Source organism: Lissotriton helveticus, chromosome 8, assembly GCF_964261635.1.
Source record: "Lissotriton helveticus chromosome 8, aLisHel1.1, whole genome shotgun sequence".
Taxonomy (NCBI): domain Eukaryota; kingdom Metazoa; phylum Chordata; class Amphibia; order Caudata; family Salamandridae; genus Lissotriton; species Lissotriton helveticus.
This window is the reverse complement of record NC_136069.1, coordinates 192,612,096-192,634,964: the sequence shown is the minus strand read 5'-3', so window position 1 is coordinate 192,634,964 and position 22,869 is coordinate 192,612,096. Positions and strand designations below refer to the sequence as shown.

The 22,869-nt window shown below is 48.1% G+C and overlaps 1 protein-coding gene across 4 annotated transcripts in view; it reads left to right on the top strand.

The window, feature by feature from the left end:
- DOP1B (DOP1 leucine zipper like protein B) overlaps window positions 1-22,869 on the top strand; it is a 735,954-nt gene that overhangs the window by 399,512 nt on the left and 313,573 nt on the right. For all 4 annotated transcript variants that reach the window (XM_078656883.1, XM_078656881.1, XM_078656882.1 and 1 more), the window contains exons 17-18: window positions 6,047-6,147; window positions 7,257-7,447. In XM_078656883.1, coding sequence (XP_078513009.1) covers window positions 6,047-6,147; window positions 7,257-7,447 — 292 coding nt within the window. The remainder of the gene's footprint in view (window positions 1-6,046; window positions 6,148-7,256; window positions 7,448-22,869) is intronic.

Below are 22,869 nucleotides of genomic sequence, written 5' to 3'. Positions count from 1 at the left end.
GTTCAATGTGAACTTGGCTATCTCAACTAAGTATAATACAAAAAATACCCTAGTATGGGTTAAAGAACTACCAGAGTTATGGCCCCAAAATATATATCCTGGTGAGGTAGAGCGGACATGATCCGAATGTTGGTCTCACCCCTCGTAAACGTCTTAATATGCATATTCCCAGTTAATCGGTCTAATGTCTTCTTTAAGACCTTAGACACATCTCCAACTTTTTATGGAAATCCAGTGAAGGCAGGATCTACCTCAATAAACTTTGTTTTGGAAAATCCTCGAGGACATCAACCTTGCCAATTTCACCAGATGCCAGATATCCTTTCAAAACGTTGGGGGACCACGGACTTAGCGATGCCAGGATACTGCTCAATCATGGCTTAGAATAGAAAATGAGCTGGTCTTTCCTCTTCAATTCAATTCAGTCCTCACAGTCAAACATATCCAAGTTGCTCACTCATGTAATTTTATTGACTAGGATTTTGGCGCTACAAGACATATATTAAAAGTTAGGGCATATGATGCACTCAGCAATACTCCTATGCTAATGGGATAATAAAGTTAAAATAGAGGGCTGTCACTGTATTGGTAGTACTGTGCCAAAGCAGGTCTGCTGATGATCCAACATCCCAGCACCTATTTAAATCTTGTGTTGCTTACTGAATTGCCAAGCAGCTTCCTTAACAAAATAAGGATTTCTATGTTTTAAAGGTAGTAACATCTGAATACATGATCCATCTCTGCCCATCCTTCATAGATGGGGTAGCCACTTGGGCGCAAGCATTTACAAATCATTCGCACTGCCTTCTTCCAGACTTAACCTTAAAACAGAAACAAGCAGAACTTACTGTGACTGTCCTCTGACCTGACCCTGAGCACTACAAAATCATATCACAGACTGTAGAGGTCGCATCACGTCTCGAAGATTAAACCTACATTGATGCAATGTAGATTTTGGTCGATACACAAAGATGTTTGGAATGTTCACAGATTATTCACACTGGGCATATTGAGATTCGATTCATTGTGGAACTATGGGGAAGGGCTGGGTGATTACAGAGGTTAGACCTACCGACAGGTCCGACCCTTTTGGGAGGGTATTCAAGTTGGTATTGGGAAGCTCTTTGCATTGATATACTATTAGAGTACTTGTTAATTGCTCTTACATACTACTACCATTGTCTGGTTTTGGCAGTGTGCCTAATAAACTATCCTTTCAGAATGGAAAAAATGTCAAAGGACTCTCTATGCACACTTGGTGTGCTGTGTGTCAGTTTTATGAGAGGTGCTGATAATGTTATTGATAATGGCTGCAGCCATAAAAAAACATTGAAAAGACTTTGGGTCAAACTTGATCTATTTCTACAACACTTTACACCACCTTGCGATTCAACGCTCAAATACCTATTTAAAAGCTCTCTGAGTCTTCACTATCATACCTGAATGGCTGCAGAACTCTCCCAAACTGCACATGCTGCCTGAATCCACATTGCCTCATCTTAGCAACAAAGTAAATGTCTGCCTTTTTAGGTCTCGCAGACCTAGCGTTGCAGCACGCATGCGCTGCTCACACTGCGACTTATATTGTAGTAGGGTATGTTTTAGAAGTGGGGTTAAAGCCCCACACCTATTTTTCATTAGCTGGTGTCATCGTTTATGGTAAACGCTGGCTTCCGATTGAAAATGAGGTTTCTTTGTCAACGGCCTGTCTCCTTTTGTGACGGCCCATCCGGACTGGATCTTTTACTTTCGATGTTATACAGTCTCCTTTAATTAGTGGGCCAGCACCTTTTATATTATTCGCGTAATGGCGACAGCTTTTTTCAGACACCTTTGGCAAGGGCGGTCGCGTGTTTATTTTTGCATCGCGCTTTCACTTAAAGTGAAAGTGCGATGCAAATATAAACAAGCTGCTGCCTTTGTGCCATAGTCCCCGCTTTCTGAATCGAGCAAGTTTCTAAATTCTCCCGTATTAGCAGATAAGAAAATAAAGGCAGAGGGCGGTTGTGAAAACCTCCATATTTATTGCAGTGTAGAGTACACAGGCTGATGGGGGTACACCCTGAAATCTTTGGGTTCAGATGCCGTGTAAATGGATTTGTGGTGGCATGGACGACCCTTGTCTTAAGATACAGTGCGTGCTCCTTTAGTGACATGGGGGCAGTATCCTGCAGGCGAGCTGGCTTGTAGTATGTGCCCGTTGCTGTAGTCTGCCGTGCCACGGTCACTGCGCTGTCACTAGAAGGGGAAAGAGAAAGTAGGAGCTTCTCTTCCACGGTACGGTAGAAGCAGGGGAGCGAGACGGAGAAGACGGTCACTTTCACTGTGCGGTGGAAGCATTTCAGTGCCATGGTACGACAGAAGCGGGGAGAGACCGAGAAGTGTGCCTTTTCTGTCACTGTTCGGTAGAAGCACGAGGGGAAGGCGCCGCTTCACTGCCACTGTGTTAGGGAAATAGAGAGTGGGAAAAGTAGGTGTTAGGTAGTCTTCTTTCTCTCTCTATGCCTGCAGCTGTGAGGAAGCGTGCATGCACTACAGCTGCCCCCCCCCGCTAATCTTGTTGCACTTTAACTTGTTTATAGTTTTGTTTAGAGGAGATTTGTTGCGCTGTTTGAAGGTGTATATATATATATATATCACGCTCACTGGTCTGCCACACAAATGAGGGAGCACTCGAGACAGCCGAGAAGGTTAGACCATTTAACCTTTAATTCGTGGTATGAACAGCCAACACGCACAGGTTTTAATCACAGCAGTTCCTTCGTCTCGCCTGACGCGTTTCGAAATATTTTCTTCTTCAGAGGCTTTGGTACGAAGAATACGTGCACACTCCCACACACTGGCTAAATGGGCAGTGTCACGCCTCTCAGCATTGTGGGAGTTGTAGTCTTATGGTTCCTGAATGGTTGCACTTTTCTTAACTGCGTCTCACTCTGTATGAGTACAAGCTCTGGATGAGCCCCTTAGCGCGTTGGCTGTTCATACCACGAATTAAAGGTTAAATGGTCTAACCTTCTCGGCTGTCTCGAGTGCTCCCTCATTTGTGTGGCAGACCAGTGAGCGTGATGTATAGCGGTAGCCAAGCCGCGAGGCGAGCAACACCCCGACTACAGGCGGGGGCCCTGAGGATGGATTTCTTACCTCTTTGTGGAGCAGCGCGAGTTGGATGAGAACAGAGACGCGCTAAGGGGCTCATCCAGAGCTTGTACTCATACAGAGTGAGACGCAGTTAAGAAAAGTGCAACCATTCAGGAACCATAAGACTACAACTCCCACAATGCTGAGAGGCGTGACACTGCCCATTTAGCCAGTGTGTGGGAGTGTGCACGTATTCTTCGTACCAAAGCCTCTGAAGAAGAAAATATTTCGAAACGCGTCAGGCGAGACGAAGGAACTGCTGTGATTAAAACCTGTGCGTGTTGGCTGTTCATACCACGAATTAAAGGTTAAATGGTCTAACCTTCTCGGCTGTCTCGAGTGCTCCCTCATTTGTGTGGCAGACCAGTGAGCGTGATGTATAGCGGTAGCCAAGCCGCGAGGCGAGCAACACCCCGACTACAGGCGGGGGCCCTGAGGATGGATTTCTTACCTCTTTGTGGAGCAGCGCGAGTTGAATGAGAACAGAGACGCGCTAAGGGGCTCATCCAGAGCTTGTACTCATACAGAGTGAGACGCAGTTAAGAAAAGTGCAACCATTCAGGAACCATAAGACTACAACTCCCACAATGCTGAGAGGCGTGACACTGCCCATTTAGCCAGTGTGTGGGAGTGTGCACGTATTCTTCGTACCAAAGCCTCTGAAGAAGAAAATATTTCGAAACGCGTCAGGCGAGACGAAGGAACTGCTGTGATTAAAACCTGTGCGTGTTGGCTGTTCATACCACGAATTAAAGGTTAAATGGTCTAACCTTCTCGGCTGTCTCGAGTGCTCCCTCATTTGTTTGGCAGACCAGTGAGCGTGATGTATAGCGGTAGCCAAGCCGCGAGGCGAGCAACACCCCGACTACAGGCGGGGGCCCTGAGGATGGATTTCTTACCTCTTTGTGGAGCAGCGCGAGTTGGATGAGAACAGAGACGCGCTAAGGGGCTCATCCAGAGCTTGTACTCATACAGAGTGAGACGCAGTTAAGAAAAGTGCAACCATTCAGGAACCATAAGACTACAACTCCCACAATGCTGAGAGGCGTGACACTGCCCATTTAGCCAGTGTGTGGGAGTGTGCACGTATTCTTCGTACCAAAGCCTCTGAAGAAGAAAATATTTCGAAACGCATCAGGCGAGACGAAGGAACTGCTGTGATTAAAACCTGTGCGTGTTGGCTGTTCATACCACGAATTAAAGGTTAAATGGTCTAACCTTCTCGGCTGTCTCGAGTGCTCCCTCATTTGTGTGGCAGACCAGTGAGCGTGATGTATAGCGGTAGCCAAGCCGCGAGGCGAGCAACACCCCGACTACAGGCGGGGGCCCTGAGGATGGATTTCTTACCTCTTTGTGGAGCAGCGCGAGTTGGATGAGAACAGAGACGCGCTAAGGGGCTCATCCAGAGCTTGTACTCATACAGAGTGAGACGCAGTTAAGAAAAGTGCAACCATTCAGGAACCATAAGACTACAACTCCCACAATGCTGAGAGGCGTGACACTGCCCATTTAGCCAGTGTGTGGGAGTGTGCACGTATTCTTCGTACCAAAGCCTCTGAAGAAGAAAATATTTCGAAACGCGTCAGGCGAGACGAAGGAACTGCTGTGATTAAAACCTGTGCGTGTTGGCTGTTCATACCACGAATTAAAGGTTAAATGGTCTAACCTTCTCGGCTGTCTCGAGTGCTCCCTCATTTGTGTGGCAGACCAGTGAGCGTGATGTATAGCGGTAGCCAAGCCGCGAGGCGAGCAACACCCCGACTACAGGCGGGGGCCCTGAGGATGGATTTCTTACCTCTTTGTGGAGCAGCGCGAGTTGGATGAGAACAGAGACGCGCTAAGGGGCTCATCCAGAGCTTGTACTCATACAGAGTGAGACGCAGTTAAGAAAAGTGCAACCATTCAGGAACCATAAGACTACAACTCCCACAATGCTGAGAGGCGTGACACTGCCCATTTAGCCAGTGTGTGGGAGTGTGCACGTATTCTTCGTACCAAAGCCTCTGAAGAAGAAAATATTTCGAAACGCGTCAGGCGAGACGAAGGAACTGCTGTGATTAAAACCTGTGCGTGTTGGCTGTTCATACCACGAATTAAAGGTTAAATGGTCTAACCTTCTCGGCTGTCTCGAGTGCTCCCTCATTTGTGTGGCAGACCAGTGAGCGTGATATATATATATATATATACATATATATATATATATATAATTACTACAGATCGATTAGTGATGCTTCTTATTGGTTACTTCTTAACTGATGTGCCCTGCTTGTGTTAACTGCAAATTAATACTTTGCAGCCTGTTTTTAAATGTATGAATGGTCAGTCTGGCCTCATTTATGCCGTAGCGCAATGCTACAAATACCATTTATTTCTGTGCAAATCATTGTCTGTTGTGCCTTAGTGCTCGCCCGCACAACTATCTGCATTCATATTTTATATTGCCCCTTCCTGGAACCAAACTGAACAAGCATTTGCAATGCAATAGGTCTCGCATTTATGGGAGTTTGAGCTATTCACATTACAAATAACAATGCCTTTTATTTTTGTTTTCGTTTTTAAAACTTAAATAAAAGACATTGTCATTTACAATGCCAATAGCTTAAACTCTCGTAAATGCGAGACCCATTGCATTGCAAATGCTTGTAAATTTAGGCGTTGCTTGTACTTTTCGGTTTCTGACAGTTGAACGTGCTCACGTCTGCATTGCTTGTAAATTTTCTTCTGCTATTTTTTTCTGTGCTTCTGAAGAATAATACGAATAAAGAAAATGTTTGTAATGAAAAAAAGAAGCTTGTTTAACAATATAAACGAATTTATAATGGTTTACATGTGAACTAGTAAAATAAAAGATGCAGATCACCTTCCTGTTTAAGAAGTGTTCGTTTTTGTTTGTGTTTTTTTGCAAAAGGGGACAAGGCTTGAAGCACTTTTCAGATTCTCTGTCATATGGCACCTGACTAGAGAAATTCAAGGCAGCAGAGTTTCATCCCATAACCGTTCATTTGACAGGTAACATGTATCTCTTACCTACTTGCTTCTTATTTCAAATAATGTATTGGTTTGGAAGGATATGGTGTGCCTGAATCATAAAAAAGTCAGTAATTTCATGCATGTGTAGCGACAGTGACATATTTCCTCTCCTTTGTTGTGATTCACACTAGTTACAGGCATACTGAGTGGAAAACTGTAACTTTTGTAGTTTATTTAGAACACACCTGAAAGCCATAACCATAGACTGCAAACTGTTGGTGGAACCGAAATTCTGTACTCAGAGCGTTAGCATAAATATGCTAGTGAATGTTTATTTTCCTCTTTATTTCACATGGAGGACATTTCCATGTGAAACAAATATCTTCTACACACCGTGAACTAATGGACATGTATGTAGCATTGTGTCACATTCATTATAACACTTCCTCCTTCTTGAATTTGACATACATTTGGAAGTGTTATGAAAAGGCATTGACATTCTTTTTTACTTAACTCTACAGATGTTCTCAGCAATGACAAACCCGCCTCCCATTGCACTCTTGTCGGACCAGTTTTCCTTCCTCCAACCCATTCTTACGTCTATGAAAAATCAAGCCACTTTTATTTAGCAGTCATTGGTGGCTGCGAGAAAACATAGACTCTGATTATTTGAATCCGGGTCCTTCTTTGCTCACCCAATTGAACATTTTGCACCAATGAGTATTACACATTAGTCTAAAAGGTATTAAGAAGCTGCTCGCTTAAAATGATATTTTATTAGGTGAAGAATAAACCTGATTTCCAAGTTTGATTCTGTGAGCGATTTACTGATGCATACCTCAAGAATAAACACGGGGATGTTTAGATTTCTGGCACACAGTCTGATTTAGATTTTGGTGATATTGGAAAAAATGTGTAGATTTCTGGGAGCAGTGGTAGCTTCAGAGGAGAGATCCCCAGTGGAATTATCTCCACCATACTAGTCTTATAGTGGACAGAAATCTACTAGTGGGTTCTTTACTAGATTCAGCACTATTGTCAGAAAGTAAGGGATTTATAAGCAAACTCTGTTTGAGGGCCATGGTTCTGACTAACGAACCATGGGAAGTTCTATATGTTGTGTTTATTCTTGTCATTGATGTTCGCAGGTCATTGTTTGTGGTCCTGGACAGCTTGAATTGTTCAGACGGTGCGATTGGCGCAGCAGCACAGGGCTGGCTCATACGGGCTCTCTCACTGAATGATGTGGCACGGATCCTGGAGCCAATACTTCTCCTTCTGCTCCATCCAAAGACACAACGCACCTCCATTCAGTGTCTCAAGCCAAAAAACTCAGCAGGTAACTGTACCCTTAGTTTCTTTAATGTAATCAAGAAATACAGTATGTTTTCCCATTTTAATGAGCTTTGTGAAGTAGTAAAATGTCTTCACTTGTAGAGCTGTGAATTTGTACTGTGCGAGCACCAGTAGGTGCTTGTTTTTGTTTTATCTTTCAATGCTCATCATATTTAGTAGATAGGTGGGTTTGCATTATTGTGACATCACCCTAAGCTATCCCCATCTAATCTCATCTGCCATCCTTCTGGCCACTTTCCACACCTTTGTCAGTTTTACTTGTTCTGTTTTTTACTATTACCACCTCACTTAGTTTTGTTTCCTCACTAATTATCTCATTACGAGTGTCCTTTCAAATCCAATGAGATGTTATTACTGGGGCAGAGTTAACTGAAACCTTGTAATGAGGCTCTGAGTGCCTCCTTTGAGCGTGTTAAAAAGCAGCAGACCTTATTGAGCACACTGTGATCTTTGTAATGAGGCTCTGAGTGTATCCCTTGAGTGTTAAAAAGCAGAAAACTCCATTGAGCACAATGATCTTAGCTACTTATCCCACACATTTTGCAGCAACTACATTCTGAAGTGTTTCTTTTAGCCAGTTTTGAATCAGTCTCTATTCGGGCGAGGTGTAGTTTGGGAGACTGAACATGGTTCTATACTCTTTAACTTAGGTGCTGTCCAGTAGTTTGGCGTCTCTACCTCGCTGCCATAGGTTATCGTGGGCAGAAGTTTGGGCTGTGCTACCTTTAGGAGGTGCTTTTCAGTTCATATTTTTTGCAAATAATGTATAGTTGATGCCCAATATACATAATTATGAGACATTTTTCAAATGTCGATCCAAAGAATATACAGAGTACAAACAACAATAAATATATTGTAAATAGTTACAACGACAACCTCCCGATCCACACAGGTATTACATTATGTGTTGATAATAGTTCATTACACACTGGCACTTTCATGTAGCCAGCTTAATGAAATATCTAAGAATCAGACTAGGCACAGTATTGATTTCACTTGAATGTATCTAGAATTTAACTGTTCACTAGTCCATTTTATATAGTGTAATTTAAGTGCACAACTTCAATATTGGCACCTTATATATTATATTATATAATTTGAAATGTGGACTCCTGCTTATCATACGGTGCCTATTCTCTGTGTTTGAGGGGAGTTTGACACATTGCTGATTAATCTATAGCTGTTTTGTAGTTGAGGGAATCTTGCAATGCCACTGTCTGTGCTGTACCTGCCATTTCTGCTGGCCACGTGGGGCCTGTCCTCTGTATCTTACTAACAGTTTAGAAAACCTTATACCATATTTAAGGCTAAACCTTTGACAATGAACTTCATTTAACAACTTTGGTAAATTTATAACTTTTTGCCCAAATACAGTGGTGGTTACGTAGTGGAGAACGTCATATACATCATACAGATCAGCTTGTGTTTAGCGTATGTTTTATTTTAGTTTTACATATTTTATTATGTTTTGAAAAATGTCAAGGCATAATATATGTATGTGGTATTTCTTTTGCAGGAACCTAACCTAAAGGCAGTTGTACCAAGACTAGCAAAATATAAATGCGTGATAGGAGAATTAGCTGTTTTTCAGACTGTTAATGCATTATTGTGCTGTAGTGTTCTTTAAAGTGGTCTTCAACTCTTTCCTAAATTGCTGCAGTTTTGGGGCAGTTGGGTATTTTCCAGATCCTCGATACACAGATGGAAAAGGCCTGCTGCCTTGTTTTTTTTCTTTTTTACACTTCTTAGTCTGCAGTCTCATGGTGTGCTAGCTACATGTATACCAATCAATCAGTCAATCAATCATGCCATTTGTATAGCGCACTACTCACCCGGGAGGGTCTCAAGGCGCTTGGGGGGAGGGGTATACTACTGCTCGAACAGCCAGGTCTTGAGTTGTTTCCTGAAGGCGAGATGGTCCTGGGTCAGCCGAAGGTGGATGGGGAGGGAGTTCCAAGTCTTGGCAGCCAGGTAAGAGAAGGATCTTCCTCCGGCGGTGGCTCTTCGGATGCGTGGTACGGCTGCGAGGGCGAGGCTGGTGGACCGTAGCTGGCGGGTGGGCGTGTAGAAGGTCAGGCGGTCGTTGAGGTACTTGGGGCCCAGGTCGTGGAGAGACTTGTGTGCGTGGGTGAGGAGCCAGAACGTGATCCTCTTGTCGACGGGAAGCCAGTGCAGGTTCCTCAGGTGGCTGGAGATGTGGCTGCGTCGGGGGACATCCAGGATGAGTCGGGCGGAGGCGTTCTGGATGCGCTGGAGTCTTTTCTGTAGCTTGGCTGTGGTTCCGGCGTAGAGGGCGTTTCCATAGTCCAGTCGGCTGGTGACGAGTGCCTGGGTGACAGTCTTCCTGGTCTCGGTCGGGATCCAGCGGAAGATCTTGCGAAGCATACGCAGGGTGTTGAAGCACGATGAGGAGACGGCGTTGACTTGTCTGGTCATCGAGAGAGAGGGGTCCAGGATGAAGCCCAGGTTGCGTGCGTGGTCGGTTGGCTTGGGTGCGGTGCCCAGGGCTGGGGGCCACCAGGAGTCGTCCCAGGCAGAGGGCGAAGATCCCAGGATGAGGACTTCCGTCTTGTCCGAGTTCAGTTTCAGGCGGCTGTCCTTCATCCACTCGGCGACGTCTTTCCTCCCTTCGTGTAGGCAGGTTCTGGCGGTGTCGGGGTCTCTGGTGAGGGAGAGGATCAGCTGGGTGTCGTCGGCGTAAGAGATGATGTTGAGGTTGTGCTGGCGTGCGATGGCTGCGAGAGGTTTCATGTAGATGTTGAAGAGGGTGGGGCTGAGTGAAGATCCTTGCGGGACGCCGCAGATGACTTCGGTGGCCTCGGAGCGAAACGGGGGGAGGCGGACTCTTTGTGTTCTACCGGCGAGGAACGAGATGATCCACTCCAGTGCCTTCTCTTGGATACCGATGTTGCTGAGGCGCTGGACTAGGGTGCGGTGGCAGACCGTGTCGAACGCAGCGGAGAGGTCCAGGAGGATGAGGGCCACTGTTTCCCCCTTGTCGAGCAGGGTCCGGATGTCGTCGGTGGCTGCGATGAGGGCGGTCTCGGTGCTGTGGTTGGCTCTGAAGCCGGACTGCGAGGGGTCGAGGGATGCGTTCGTCTCGAGGAAGGCGGTCAGCTGTCTGTTGACGATCTTCTCGATGACTTTAGCAGGAAAAGGGAGGAGCGAGATGGGGCGGAGGTTTTTGAGATCGGTGGGGTCCGCTGTAGGTTTCTTCAGGAGGGCGCTGATCTCGGCGTGCTTCCAGCTCTCCGGGAAGGTGGCGGTGTTGAAGGAGGCGTTGATGATGTTCCGGAGTTGGGGTGCGATGGTGGAGTCGGCCTTGTTGAAGACGTGGTGTGGGCAGGGGTCGGTCGGTGATCCGGAGTGGATGGTGTTCATCGTGCGGGCTGTGTCTTCGGTGGTCACCGTGGTCCAGGTGCGAAGGGTGGCGGTGGGGGGCGTTGGTTCGACGGTTGGGTGCGTGGGTGGGGCGCCGAAGCTGTTGTGGATGTCGCCGATCTTGCGGTGGAAGAACGAGGCGAGGGAGTCGCAGAGGTCTTGTGACAGAGTGATGTCGTTGGTGCCGGTGCTGGGGTTGGAGAACTCCTTGACGATAGGGAAGAGCTCTTTGCTGTCGTGGGCGTTGTTGTCCAGTCGTTCCTTCAGGGATTTCTTCTTGGTGGTGCGGATGAGCTGGTGGTGCTTGCGGATAGCGTGTTTGAGGGCGGTCATGTTGTCGGTGGTCCGGTCGAGGAGCCAGGCTTTCTCGAGGGTGCGGCAGGTCTTCTTGGAGTCCTTGAGGTCGTCGGTGAACCAGGATGCCTTCTTGCTTCTGGGTCTGCTGGGAGGGTTCTTTAGTGGCGCGAGGTCGTCAGCGCAGGCGGTCAGCCACTGTGTGAAGTTGCGGGCTGCTTCGTTGGGGTCCGTTGTGTTGGCGGGTGGGCTCTGGCTGAGGGAGGTGGTGAGCTGGTCTGCGGTGATCTTGCTCCAATTCCTGTGAGGTACCTGTTGCGGGTGGTGGTGGGTCGTGGATCTTTTGAAGCTGAAGTGGACGCAGCTGTGGTCGGTCCAGTGGAGTCCGGTGGCGTGGCTGAAGGTGATGTACTTGCTGGAAGAGAAGACGTGATCAAGCGTGTGGCCGGCGTAGTGGGTGGGAGTGTTGACCAGTTGCTTGAGTCCGAGGTTGGCAAGGTTTTCCAGCAGGGCGGTGGTGTTGCGGTCCTTGTTGTTCTCCAGGTGGAAGTTGAGGTCCCCGAGGAGGATGCAGTCAGTGGAGGGGAGGGCGTGCGGGCTGATGAAGTCTGTGATGTCTTCGCTGAATTGTGTGCGTGGTCCCGGGGGTCTGTAGACGAGGGTGCCTCTGAGGGTTGTCTTAGGGTCGGTGTGAATCTGGAAGTGGAGATGTTCGGCTGCGGCGAAGGAGTCGTTGGCGTCGGTCGTGATGCGGATGGTGTTCCTGTGGACGATGGCGATGCCACCTCCGGTCTGGTTGATGCGGTCCCTCCTGATGATCTTGTACCCGTCCGGGATGGCGATGGCGATGTCGGGTGCAGAGGAGGCGTTCATCCAGGTTTCCGTGAGGAAGGCGACGTCCGGTGATGTAGCGTCGAGGAGGTTCCAGAGTTACACGGCGTGTCTGTGGACGGAGCGGGTGTTGATCAGGATGCACTTGAGGTGGTTGCTGCTGGTGTTTGTCTTGGCGGGTGCGGGGCAGGTTCGGAGGCAGGTGAACTTGCAGGTGCAGCAGGTGAAGGGTCCGTGGGTGCGTCTCGGGGTGGCTCGGCAGCAGGCGTGGGTCCGGCCGGCATTGAGTGCGTTGAGAGTGGTGGCGTCGTAGGTCAGTTGGGTCGTCTTGCCTCGGCGGGGAGGGCCAGGGGTCCTGGCGCTGGGCGCGGGACAGGCGCGGACGGGCGCAGACGGGCTTACCTTTGGCGCACCTTTGGCGCTCAATCGGCGCTCCCGCTGCGCGCGTCCGCTGCGCGGTCGCTCTGGGGGCGTCATAAGTAAGGAGCCGGGAGGGAGGAGCAGCTGGGTGGCGGGAGCGGGGCGGCGAATGGAATCACAGGGGGGCGGGGCCGCAGGGAGGCAGCGGCGGGGAATTCCAAGAAGCAGCGGGCAGCGGGAAATTCCCAGGAGCAGCGGGAAATTCCCAGGAGCAGCGGGCAGCGAGCGAAGGAATCTGCAGGCAGGAGGCGGCAAAGGCAGGCAGGAGCGGCAGCAGTGAGTGGGGCGACCAAGCCCTGTGGAGGGCTGAGCGGTCACCCATAGTGAGCTTGTCTGAAAGTGAATGGAGTCTGTAAGTGATGCAGGTGGTTTTTGAAGATAATGCAGCCCACTCAGGAAAGCCAGTGGATTTCCATCAGGATGGGGATGATGTGATCATATTTCTTCAGGTGCTAAAAATGTGCTGTGACATGTATAATGGTCCTAAGGGGTGCCCCTGTTAAGTTTGGGAGGGCGTAGAGTATTACCGCCATGCAGATAGATGTGAGAGTAAGAGGACATGAACAGCGTTCTGTAGTCCCTTGCTGAAAGACATGTTCCCACCACTTTTGAAGTCGCTTTCTGTGAGAAACAGTTTCACTTTCTTACGAAGAGAGATCTGATACGAGACCATTTTGTTTTTAATATTAATGTGTTCTTTGAGGGTGGGGTGACCCAAGTTCAGATCTTATACATCTACAGTTGAGAATACATTGAACAAGCATTTACAATGCAACGGTTTCGCCTTTCAAAAAGTTAGAGCTATTGCCAATCTCCATGACAAATCTTTTTGTTTATTTTTGAAAACTGATGAGTAAATGGCATTGTTATATCTAATAATAATAGCTTAATGTGTTGCAATTGTGAGTATTGAAGAGTTGTCGTGTTAGTAGTATAGAGCGAGTAGTATAGTTATTTTTGAGTTGAGTAGCAGAGTATTAGAGAAGTAGTAGTAGAGAGTAGCGTGGAGATAGTATAGTTATTTTGTTGATAGTATAGAGTGGTTAGTTTAGTATGAGTAGAGTATTAGAAAGTGAATCTTTTATTAAGTATTAGTGAGTAATAGTGAGTAGTAGAGTTATTGTTAGAAAGTGCGTAGTATATTTTTTTTTAGAGAGAGCGTAGTAGTGTGTTGTAGATAATTATATTTAGTACTAGAGTAATAGTTTTTTAATAAAAAGTGAGAAGTAGATAGGAGTGAGTTGTGTAGTAGTACATTTATTATGGAGTATTGTGAATAGTGTAGTGTGAGTAGCGAGTGATGAATGTGTAGTAAGGAGTGATTAGTGATGAGTGGAGTTAGTAGTAGAGTATTAGTTATTTTTGTAGTAGGGAGTATTAGAGTGAGTAGTATTAAGTTAAGAGTTGTAAATAGTGAGTATTATATTGTAGAGAGCTATTAGTATATTGTGAGTATCTAGTTGTAAAAATCTGTTAATAGAGTAAGTAGTAGAGAGTGACTAGAAGTGCATGTATGTATTACTAAATGTTTGTGGAGTACTTAGTAGAGTACACGAGAGAGTAGTATAGAGTATCATAGTGATCATATTTAAGTGTGTAGTAAAGTGTTATTAAATTGTGTGTAGTAAAGTGTGATTAGTAAAGTATCATTTGTAACGCAAGTAGTAAAGAGTTAGTATGAGCAAGTAGTAAACAGTGAGTAATAGTGTTAGTGAGTATGGTAGCGAGTAGTAGAATGAGTAGTATAGTTATAGTTGTGAGTAGTGAGTAGTAGATAGAGTTATTAGTATTTGTAAGTAGAGTAGTAGGAAGTGTTTCATATAGTAAATAGTATAGAATGACTAGCAGAGTGACTATTGTGTATTAGAGTTGTAGAGTAAGTTGTAGAGTACTATAGGGAGTAGTTGAGAGTGTCGTTAATAGCAAGTAGTATAGAGTGAGTAGTATGGAGTGAGTAGTAAAGCGTGAGTAGTATTTGATTAGTAAAGAGTGAGTAGTGGAGTGAGCAGTAGTGAGTATAGTAGCAGAGTAGTAGCATGAGTATTAGCGTTTTGAATTTTGTAATTAGTTAGTATTAGATAGTAGATATTTATTAGTAGAGTAAGTACAGAGTAGGAGATAGTGATTATTAGAGTAAGCAGTAGAAAGTGAGTAGTAGAGTGAGTAGGGAGTATTAGAGAGTTGTAGAGTAAGTATTGTGGGAGTAGTAGAGAGTAGAGTTCTTAGTAAGTTATTTTTTAATTAAGTAGTAGAAAGTGATTAGTAGAGTGAGTAGGGAGTATTATAGAGTTGTAGACTAAGCAGTAGTGAGAGTATAAGAGAGTGAGTAGTAAAGTGAGAGTAGTAAAGTGCAAGTAGCAAAATTTTATTGTAAAGAGCAATTAGTAGGGCGCTGTAAGCGCAAGAAATCTGACAATTGTTTGGCACTTTCTTGGATGTTAGGTAATGTAAAAAAGTCTTGTTTTTAACTGGCAACAGCTAGATGGATTGCATTTGCAATGCAATAAGTCTGAAGTTTTGTGAATGAGAATATTATGAAATGTACAATGCATGAGAGCAGTCCTTTTTTTGCATGTATATATAATTGTACAGTAATATATATTCATGTAATTTATAAGCAGTACTGAAAATATTTCACAAACAAAAAGTTAGAAAAGTTTACATCTTTTATTAAAGTAAATATATTTTTCACTTTTTTTATTTTTATCAACGTTGCGTATTGTACAAATCTTTAATCTTCAAGCACTGATGTATCCATTTTGGAATATGACATTAACTGTTATTGGCATGTATTTTACAAGAGCTTCTGCAAAGTCGTCCATGTTTGCTGTTATTTTTAAGTAGTCCATTGGTACTGACTTATTTATTTATTTCAACAGATTTCAAACATTCTTTGTTTTCAATTAATACTGTTATAGTACTTAGTTCTTTATTTGCAGTTTCCAGTCCATATATGGTTATAGTATTTTCTTCTTGTATTTTCTGTGAAGCAAAAATAAGTGTTACTTGATTTATTTTACAATTTTTTTTTTTACTTCTTTGAGCTAAAGAGAAAAATTAATGTTATATGCAGAGCTAAAACATGTTAATAACTGACGAAGGTGATTTAGATAGCACAGATAAGACTAAACATAGTTCACCAAATATACTCTTGACATATGAGCCAACAAAATATTTTTAAATAGTATTTATATTCTATACATGTAGTTTAACCGCTTTTTAGTTAGAAAGTTCGTAGTAGAGTTCTTATTAGAGAGTGCGTAGTAGAGGAGTTGAGTTATTAGTAGAGAGTGAGTAATAGAATGATTTGTGGAATTTGGTAAGTTGTAGAGTAGTACGGCCTGGACTGTTCCCATGAGGCACAGGGTCAAGGCTGATTTGCATATGGCCATGTCTGAACTGGGGTGGTGTGGAGTGCAAAAAAACGATGGATTTAGGCACAGATCTCTGTACTGGGGTGAATGTATGACATTGTTCTGCATTCTGTCCATCAACTGTTGTTTTTGCAATTGTCACCCCGAGTGGGATGGGTATGTTCAGACGTGAGTCCCATGCTCTCCACACCACTGGAGTCAAGCTATCATGGCTGAAGACGGCTGATAGCCTGAAACCGGTCCTAGGATGCTTGATTCCGGTCCAAGGAAGACATGACTTGGCAGTTCGGGCTAGACTGTTCCCATGAGGCACAGGGTCAAGGCTGATTTGCATATGGCCATGTCTGAATTGGGGTGGTGTGGTGAGCAAAAAAAGATGGATTTAGGCCCAGATCTCTGTACTGGGGTGAATGTATGACATTGTTCTGCATTCTGTCCATCAACTGTTGTTTTTGCAATTGTCACCCCGAGTGGGATGGGTATGCTCAGACGTGAGTCCCATGCTCTCCAGACCATTGGAGTCAAGCTATCCTGGCTGAAGACGGCTGATAGACAGAAATCGGTCCTAGGATGCTTGATTCCGGTCCAGGAAAGACATGGCTTGGCAGTTCGGGCTGGACTGTTCCCATGAGGCACAGATTCAAGGCTGATTTGCATATGGCCATATTTGAACTGGGGTGGTGTGGAGTGCAAAAAAAGATGGATTTAGGCCCAGATCTCTGTACTGGGGTGAATGTATGACATTGTTCTGCATTCTGTCCATCAACTGTTGTTTTTGCCAACTTAGGTGCGTTATCTTCCAGGTAAAGCACCATCCCATTCATATATAAGGAGAACAGGGTAGGTGCCAACACACACCCTTGTTAAACGCCCTTATGGATTCCTAGTTATTCTGTCAGATCACTCCTTGGACCCCACCGCACCTGCGCAGAGGCTTCATAATGCAACGCTTAACAATATCCAGAAGATCATAGGTAGCCCCATATCTCAAGAACTCCCACATTTTCAAGTGTGGAACCGAATCAAAAGCGATTATTGAAAGAGACACGTTAGTGATAGATTCCTTACCTTAGAATATTCCCCAGGCGTCAGACTGGATCCGGAAAGTTTTGCTTAGAAGTACACCTGCGCGTCAGTAGGTGGTGTCGTGCAGCTCTGCGTCCATCACTGACGTCGTGAGCGCCGAGATGACGTCACGGAGACTACTTAGGCGCCAACCAAGCGCAGATCCGGATTGAGCACGTACCTCAGTCGTTTTGTGACTACTTTTTGGGGACTTTTTGCCTCCTTTTCTTGTCTCCTGGTGTACGTAGGAATGCCGGATTAAGTCTTGTGGGTCGTGCCGCCGTAACATGTCAGTGGCGGACCCCCACGATGTGTGCCTCTACTGCCTGGAGACCGATCATTACCCCCGGCATTGTCGGGACTGTCGAGCCATGCCCCGAAGGCCTTGCAGGAGCGGTGCCGGAAGTTGCTGGAGGCCCGGCATTCCTCTCACCGCCGCTTCGGGTCTAGGGGCCGTTCAGGGTCGACTTGCGGGACCGAAGCCGTCGCTCTTCGGGCTCTAAGTCTTCGCCTTAAGATTCCGGTAAGCGACACCATAAAAAGAAGTCGAAGAAGCATGTTCGCTCTCCGACGTCCCCCCATCGCTCCCCGGAGGCGACGAGGACTACAGGGGCTCCACCCCTGCGGTTTCTCTGGAGCCGGGGAGTCCCGCGGCCTACACGCTATACCCGGGTCCGTCGGCGACTCCCAAACAGATGCAGGAGTTTCTTGCTCTCATGGACCACCTTTTCAGACCCCGGGCTCCTGCCGGCGTGCCTTCAGGCCCCGCGGTTCTGTGTCCAGATCCTGTTGGCCCGGCGGCTCCGCCACCGGCGCCACAAGATCCTGTGCCGGCGCCACAAGGTGCAGCACCGCCGGCTCCGGCGCCGCCCTTGGCTCCGCCACAGGCGCCCCACTGGGTGCCGTTTCTCCCACCCCTGCCCCGGTACCCGGACCTTTCCGTTCCGGCCTGGGATCTGCATTGAGACACGGCTCTGGCTCGACCCCGGCCAGTGCCGTTTTCATTGCAGTTCCCGACGCCGCTTGTCCCCTCTCCGGCCCTGCCGCAGTGACCGGCTCCATCTATGCCGGAGCTGGACGAGGACTGGGACGTCTCTGAGGATCCCCTTGCCGGGCAGTGTGACTCCGAGCAGGAATGGGTGGACGACCTCGAAGATGCAGGCAAACTTGATGTTTCTTCTGACCCGGGCTTTGCGTCTCCTCCACCTACTATGGAGGAGGGTGCTTCCTACACCGTGGTGCTGCGTCGGGCTGCGGAGGCTCTCAATCTCGACCTCCCTACGGTGGACCTTAAAAGTAACCTCCTTATGGAGGTGCTCCAGACGGCGTCTGCGTCGTCGGAGCCGCTGCTCCCTTTCAATGAGGCCCTCACCGAAGTCCTCTTGGGCACTTGGTTGCGTCTGGTCAAGGGGGCGCCGGTGGATAAAAACGTCGTTAGGCGTCATCACCCGGCGCCTGGTGATCCCGTCTTCTTGACAACTCACCCCACGCCTGGTCATTCAGGCCTTTACATCACAGAGTGCCTTTCCCACGGCTCCGCTGGATAAGGACTCTAAAAGGCTAGACCAATTTGACAAGAGGTTGTTCTCCTCAGCCAGCTTGGGGCTGTGGTCGGTTAACACCACCTGCTTGTTGGGCCAATTCTCCCACGCAGTGTGGGATTCTGTAACTCAGGTCTTGCCTCAGTGTTATGAGGCAGTCCAGGCTGTCCTTTGCCAAGCTTTTGCAGAGTGTAAGGATGCGGTGAAGTTCGCAATCCGGTGTGGTTTGGACACCGCTGATTCGTTGGGCAGGACAATTTCTATGACTGTAGCGTTGCGGTGCCACGCCTGGTTGCGTTCCACTGGGTTCTCACCCGATGTCTAGAGCTCGATCATGGACATGCCCTTTGATGGCTCCCGCCTCTTTGGCGATAAGGCCGAGAAGGCCCTGGAGAGCTTTAAAGACTCTCGTGCCACGGGCAAGTCTTTGGGTCTTTCCACAAAGAACCCTGCCACGCCTGAGTTTCGTTTCTTTCGTTGCCAAGGCAGGGACACCCAGGCACGCTCTTCTAGCAAGCCTGTGCAGAACCAGTCTCAGCGTGGCCGCGGACTCCGCAGGGGCGGGTCTGGTAACCAGCACGCGGGTCAGTCCACTTCCACCCCCTCTGCTTCCGCCTCTAAGCCTTCCTAATCCAAGCTTCAGGGAGCACCCCACGCCGGTGGGTGGCAGGATCCGTCACCACCTCCACCACTGGCGTGAAATTACATCAGACAAGTGGGTGCTACAGATAATCAGCCAAGTTTACGCACTCCCCTTTCTGTCCTCCCCTCCGGCTATGCCACCTCGGTACCACCGCATGTCGAGGGTTCATTTGACTCTTCTCCGTCAGGAAGTCTCGGCCCTTATGGCCAAGGGGGCCATCGAGCGCATTCCCAGTCAGGAAATACGGATTGGTTGTTATTCCCACTACTTTCTGGTCCACAAGAAGGACAAGGGGGGGCCTGCGCCCCATCTTGGACCTCCGGGACGTCAATCGCTTCCTCCGGAAGGAGAAGGTCAAGATGCTGACTCTGGCTCAGGTCCTGGCTGCTCCGGACCCTGGAGACTGGATGGTGGCGTTGGACTTGTAGGACGCATATTTTCACATCCCGTCCTGCCCGCCCTCCGGCGCTACCTGCGGTTCACGGTAGGCCAGGAGCATTTTCAGTTTGCCGTGCTCCCCTTCGGCCTTACCAGTGCTCCTCGGTTGTTCACGAAGGTGATGGCGGTGGTCGCAGCTCATCTGCGCAGGTCGGGGTGTCAGTCTTACCCTACCTCGACGACTGGCTGTTGAAGGCGGCCTCGTCCCAGGCAGCCGTCACCCACCTCCAGACTACGGCCGACCTCTTGCATTTGCTGGGGTTCTTCATCAATGTGCTGAAGTCGCACCTAAGTCCCTCTCAGAAGCTCCCCTTCATTGGAGCGGTTCTGGATTAGACGTGGTTTCGGGTATATCCTCCCGAGCAGCGAGTCGGGGACATTCAGGCTGTGATTCTGCTCTTTCAGCCGCTATCCTGGGTTTCTGTCAGGCTGACCCTCCGGCTTCTGGGCCTGATGTTCTCCTGTATACTTCTGGTGACACATGCCTGATGACATATGCGGGCTCTGCAGTGGGACCTGAAGTTCCAGTGGGCACAGCATCAGGGCAACCTATCTGATCGCGTCCGGATCTCAGAGGGTGCTGCACGACAGTTGCAGTGGTGGCTCGCGAATCGCGATTGGGTCAGTGGCAGATCCCTTTCCCTTCCCCAACCAGAGCACACAGTGGTGACGGATGCGTCCCTCCTAGGATGGGGAGGCCACATGGGAGAGGCGGAGATCAGAGGCCTCTGGTCTCTGGCGGAGTCCCAGCTCCATATCAACCTCCTGGAGATGCGGACGATCCGACTTGCACTGAAGACATTCTTTCCCTCTGTCTAGGGAAGTGTAGTGCAGGTGTTCACGAACAACACCACCGCCATGTGGTGTTGCATCAAACAGAGCGGGTGGGGTCATGGACCCTATGTCAGGAGGCTCTCCGCCTCTGGACATGGCTGGAACATCAAGGCATTACCCAGGGGGTTCAACACCTGGCAGGTTCTCTGAACACCAGGACTGACGAACTCAGCCGCTGGTGCATGGTGGATCACGAATGGCGTCTGAACTCGGACGTGGTGCAAGGTCTCTTTCTGCAGTGGGGAGAGCCTTGGTTAGATCTATTTGCCACCAAAGAGAACACACAATGTAATCCTTTCTGGGCGCTAAAATTTCCAAGGCGGCACTCGCTCGGAGTTGCTTTTTGTCGGGAGTGGAGTTTCGGTCTGTTGTACGCCTTTCTGCCTTTATCACTTCTGCCCAGAGTGCTGAAGAAGATCAGGCTCGACAGGGCCCAAGTCATTCTTGTGGCTCAGGACTGGGCTCGAAGAGTATGGTATCCCGAACTACTCAGTATGAGCATCGATCCCCCGATCTGCCTTCCTCTTTGGGAGGATCTTCTGTCACAGCAGCAGGGGACAGTCCTCCACCCAAACCTGTCCAGCCTCCACCTCCATGCATGGAGATTGAGCGGCGACAGTTGACACCTTTCGATCTTCCTCCCGAAGTCTGTGATGTCATTCTCCCTCCCCAAAACGGTATGCGCCTGCAGGTGTTAAAGATTTGTGGCATGGTGCACAGCGAAGGCTGTGGATCCCCTTTCTGCCCCTCTTTCTGAGGTTCCTCTGTTCCTTCTCTCTTTGGCCCAGCAGGGCTCTGCTCTGGGCACTATCAAAGGAAATCTTTCAGCCGTCTCTACCTTTCTGCGGCTTCCAGATCAGACTTCTCTTTTTAAGTCCCCAGTTGTTAACCGTTTTCTTAAAGGCATTACGCATACGTTTCCACCGGTACCATTCATAATGCCTCAGTGGGACCTAAATCTTGTCTCGACTTTTCTGATGTTCACTCCCTTCGAACCCCTTCATAACTGTCCTTCTCACTCTAAAGACAGCCTTCCTGGTTGCTATCACCTCTGCCAGAAGAGTGAGTGAGCTCCAGGCCCTTTCTTCCAAACCTCCTTTCCTTTCTGTTCGTCCGGACAAGGTGGTTTTAAGGACCCATCCTTCTTTTCTGCCGAAGGTTGGCACACCCTTCCACAGCGGCAGACCACCTCTTTGCCCACCTTCTTTCCGCTTCCGCATCCTCCAAGGGAAGAGGAGGGGCTCCACCGTCTGGACCCAGAACGTGTGCTTGCATTCTATCTGCAGCGTACACAGCAGTTCCGGGTGGATGATCAGCTTTTTGTTGGCTACGTGGGCGCCAAAAAAGGTCGGGCTGTGCACAAATGGACCATCTCCTGGTGGGTCGTTCTGTGCATCAAAGCATGTTACTCCTTGGCCAAGAAGGAGCCTCCTGTGCGGCTGCATGCCCATTCGACCAGGGCAACTGCAGCCACTACTGCCTTGGGGCACGGCGTTCCCTTGCAGGACATTTGTCAGGCCGCTGCGTAGGCTTTGCTGCACACGTTTACCAAACACTGCTGCCTTAACAGTCAGGTCCGGAGAGACGGCTTCTTTGGCCGTTCTGTGGTCCGTGACTTTCTGGTGTAATCTTGTTGCCAGACCCTCCACCGGCGTTGGTATTGCTGGGGTATCTATTCTAAGTTAAGGAATCTATCACTAACGTGTCTCTTTCAGATGCACAAGTTACTACTTGTGTAACGATATATCTGTAAGAGACATTAGTTAGTGATAGATTCCTTACCGCCCCACCCATCCTCCCGTTATGCGAACTGATTGCTAGGGTTAAGGTAATCTCCTTTTAGGGACCAATGGTTAGTATCTTGCATGACGGAGCGTTTCGGCACGGAAAGTCGTGTACAGAACTGACGTCAGCGCGTATGGGTGGCGCCTAAGTAGTGTTCGTGAAGTCATCTCGGCGCTCACGACACCAGTGACGGACGCGGAGCCGCACAACGCCACCTACCGACGCGCAGGGGTACTGCTAAGCAAAACTTTCCGGATCCAGTCTGACGCCTGGGGAATATTCTAAGGTAAGGAATCTATCACTAACTAATGTCTCTTACAGATATATCGTTCCACAAGTTGTAACTTGTGCTTCAGGTCAATAAAGTTCAGATATAAATGAGACTTTTCCATGACTGTTTTTCAGTATAGTGCTAGAAGACTATACTAACCCTGGGCATTGAACTCCTCTCGGCTCGCGGAGTTTGCAGAGTTTCCCGCACTCCGCGTTACGCGGAGCTCGCGGAGTTCCGAAACACTCCGCTTCACATAGCGAAGAAGTGTTTTTTTCCTTGCTCATGTTCAACAACGTCAAGTTGGCGAGCAAGGAAAATCCACCTCCCGGCAACATCAAGTTGGTGAGCGCAAACATGGAAAATAAACATACTGTCGAGATTTCTCAATGCAGGGGGGTCAGGTTTTTCATTGCGAGTGGTCATGTATGCTCGCGACCGCTCGTGTTAAGAAACTGCTTGTTCGCGTTGAGAAAGCTGCCGCTCGAGTAAAAATCTACTTGAGCGGCAGAAAAGGTATGGTTGCGC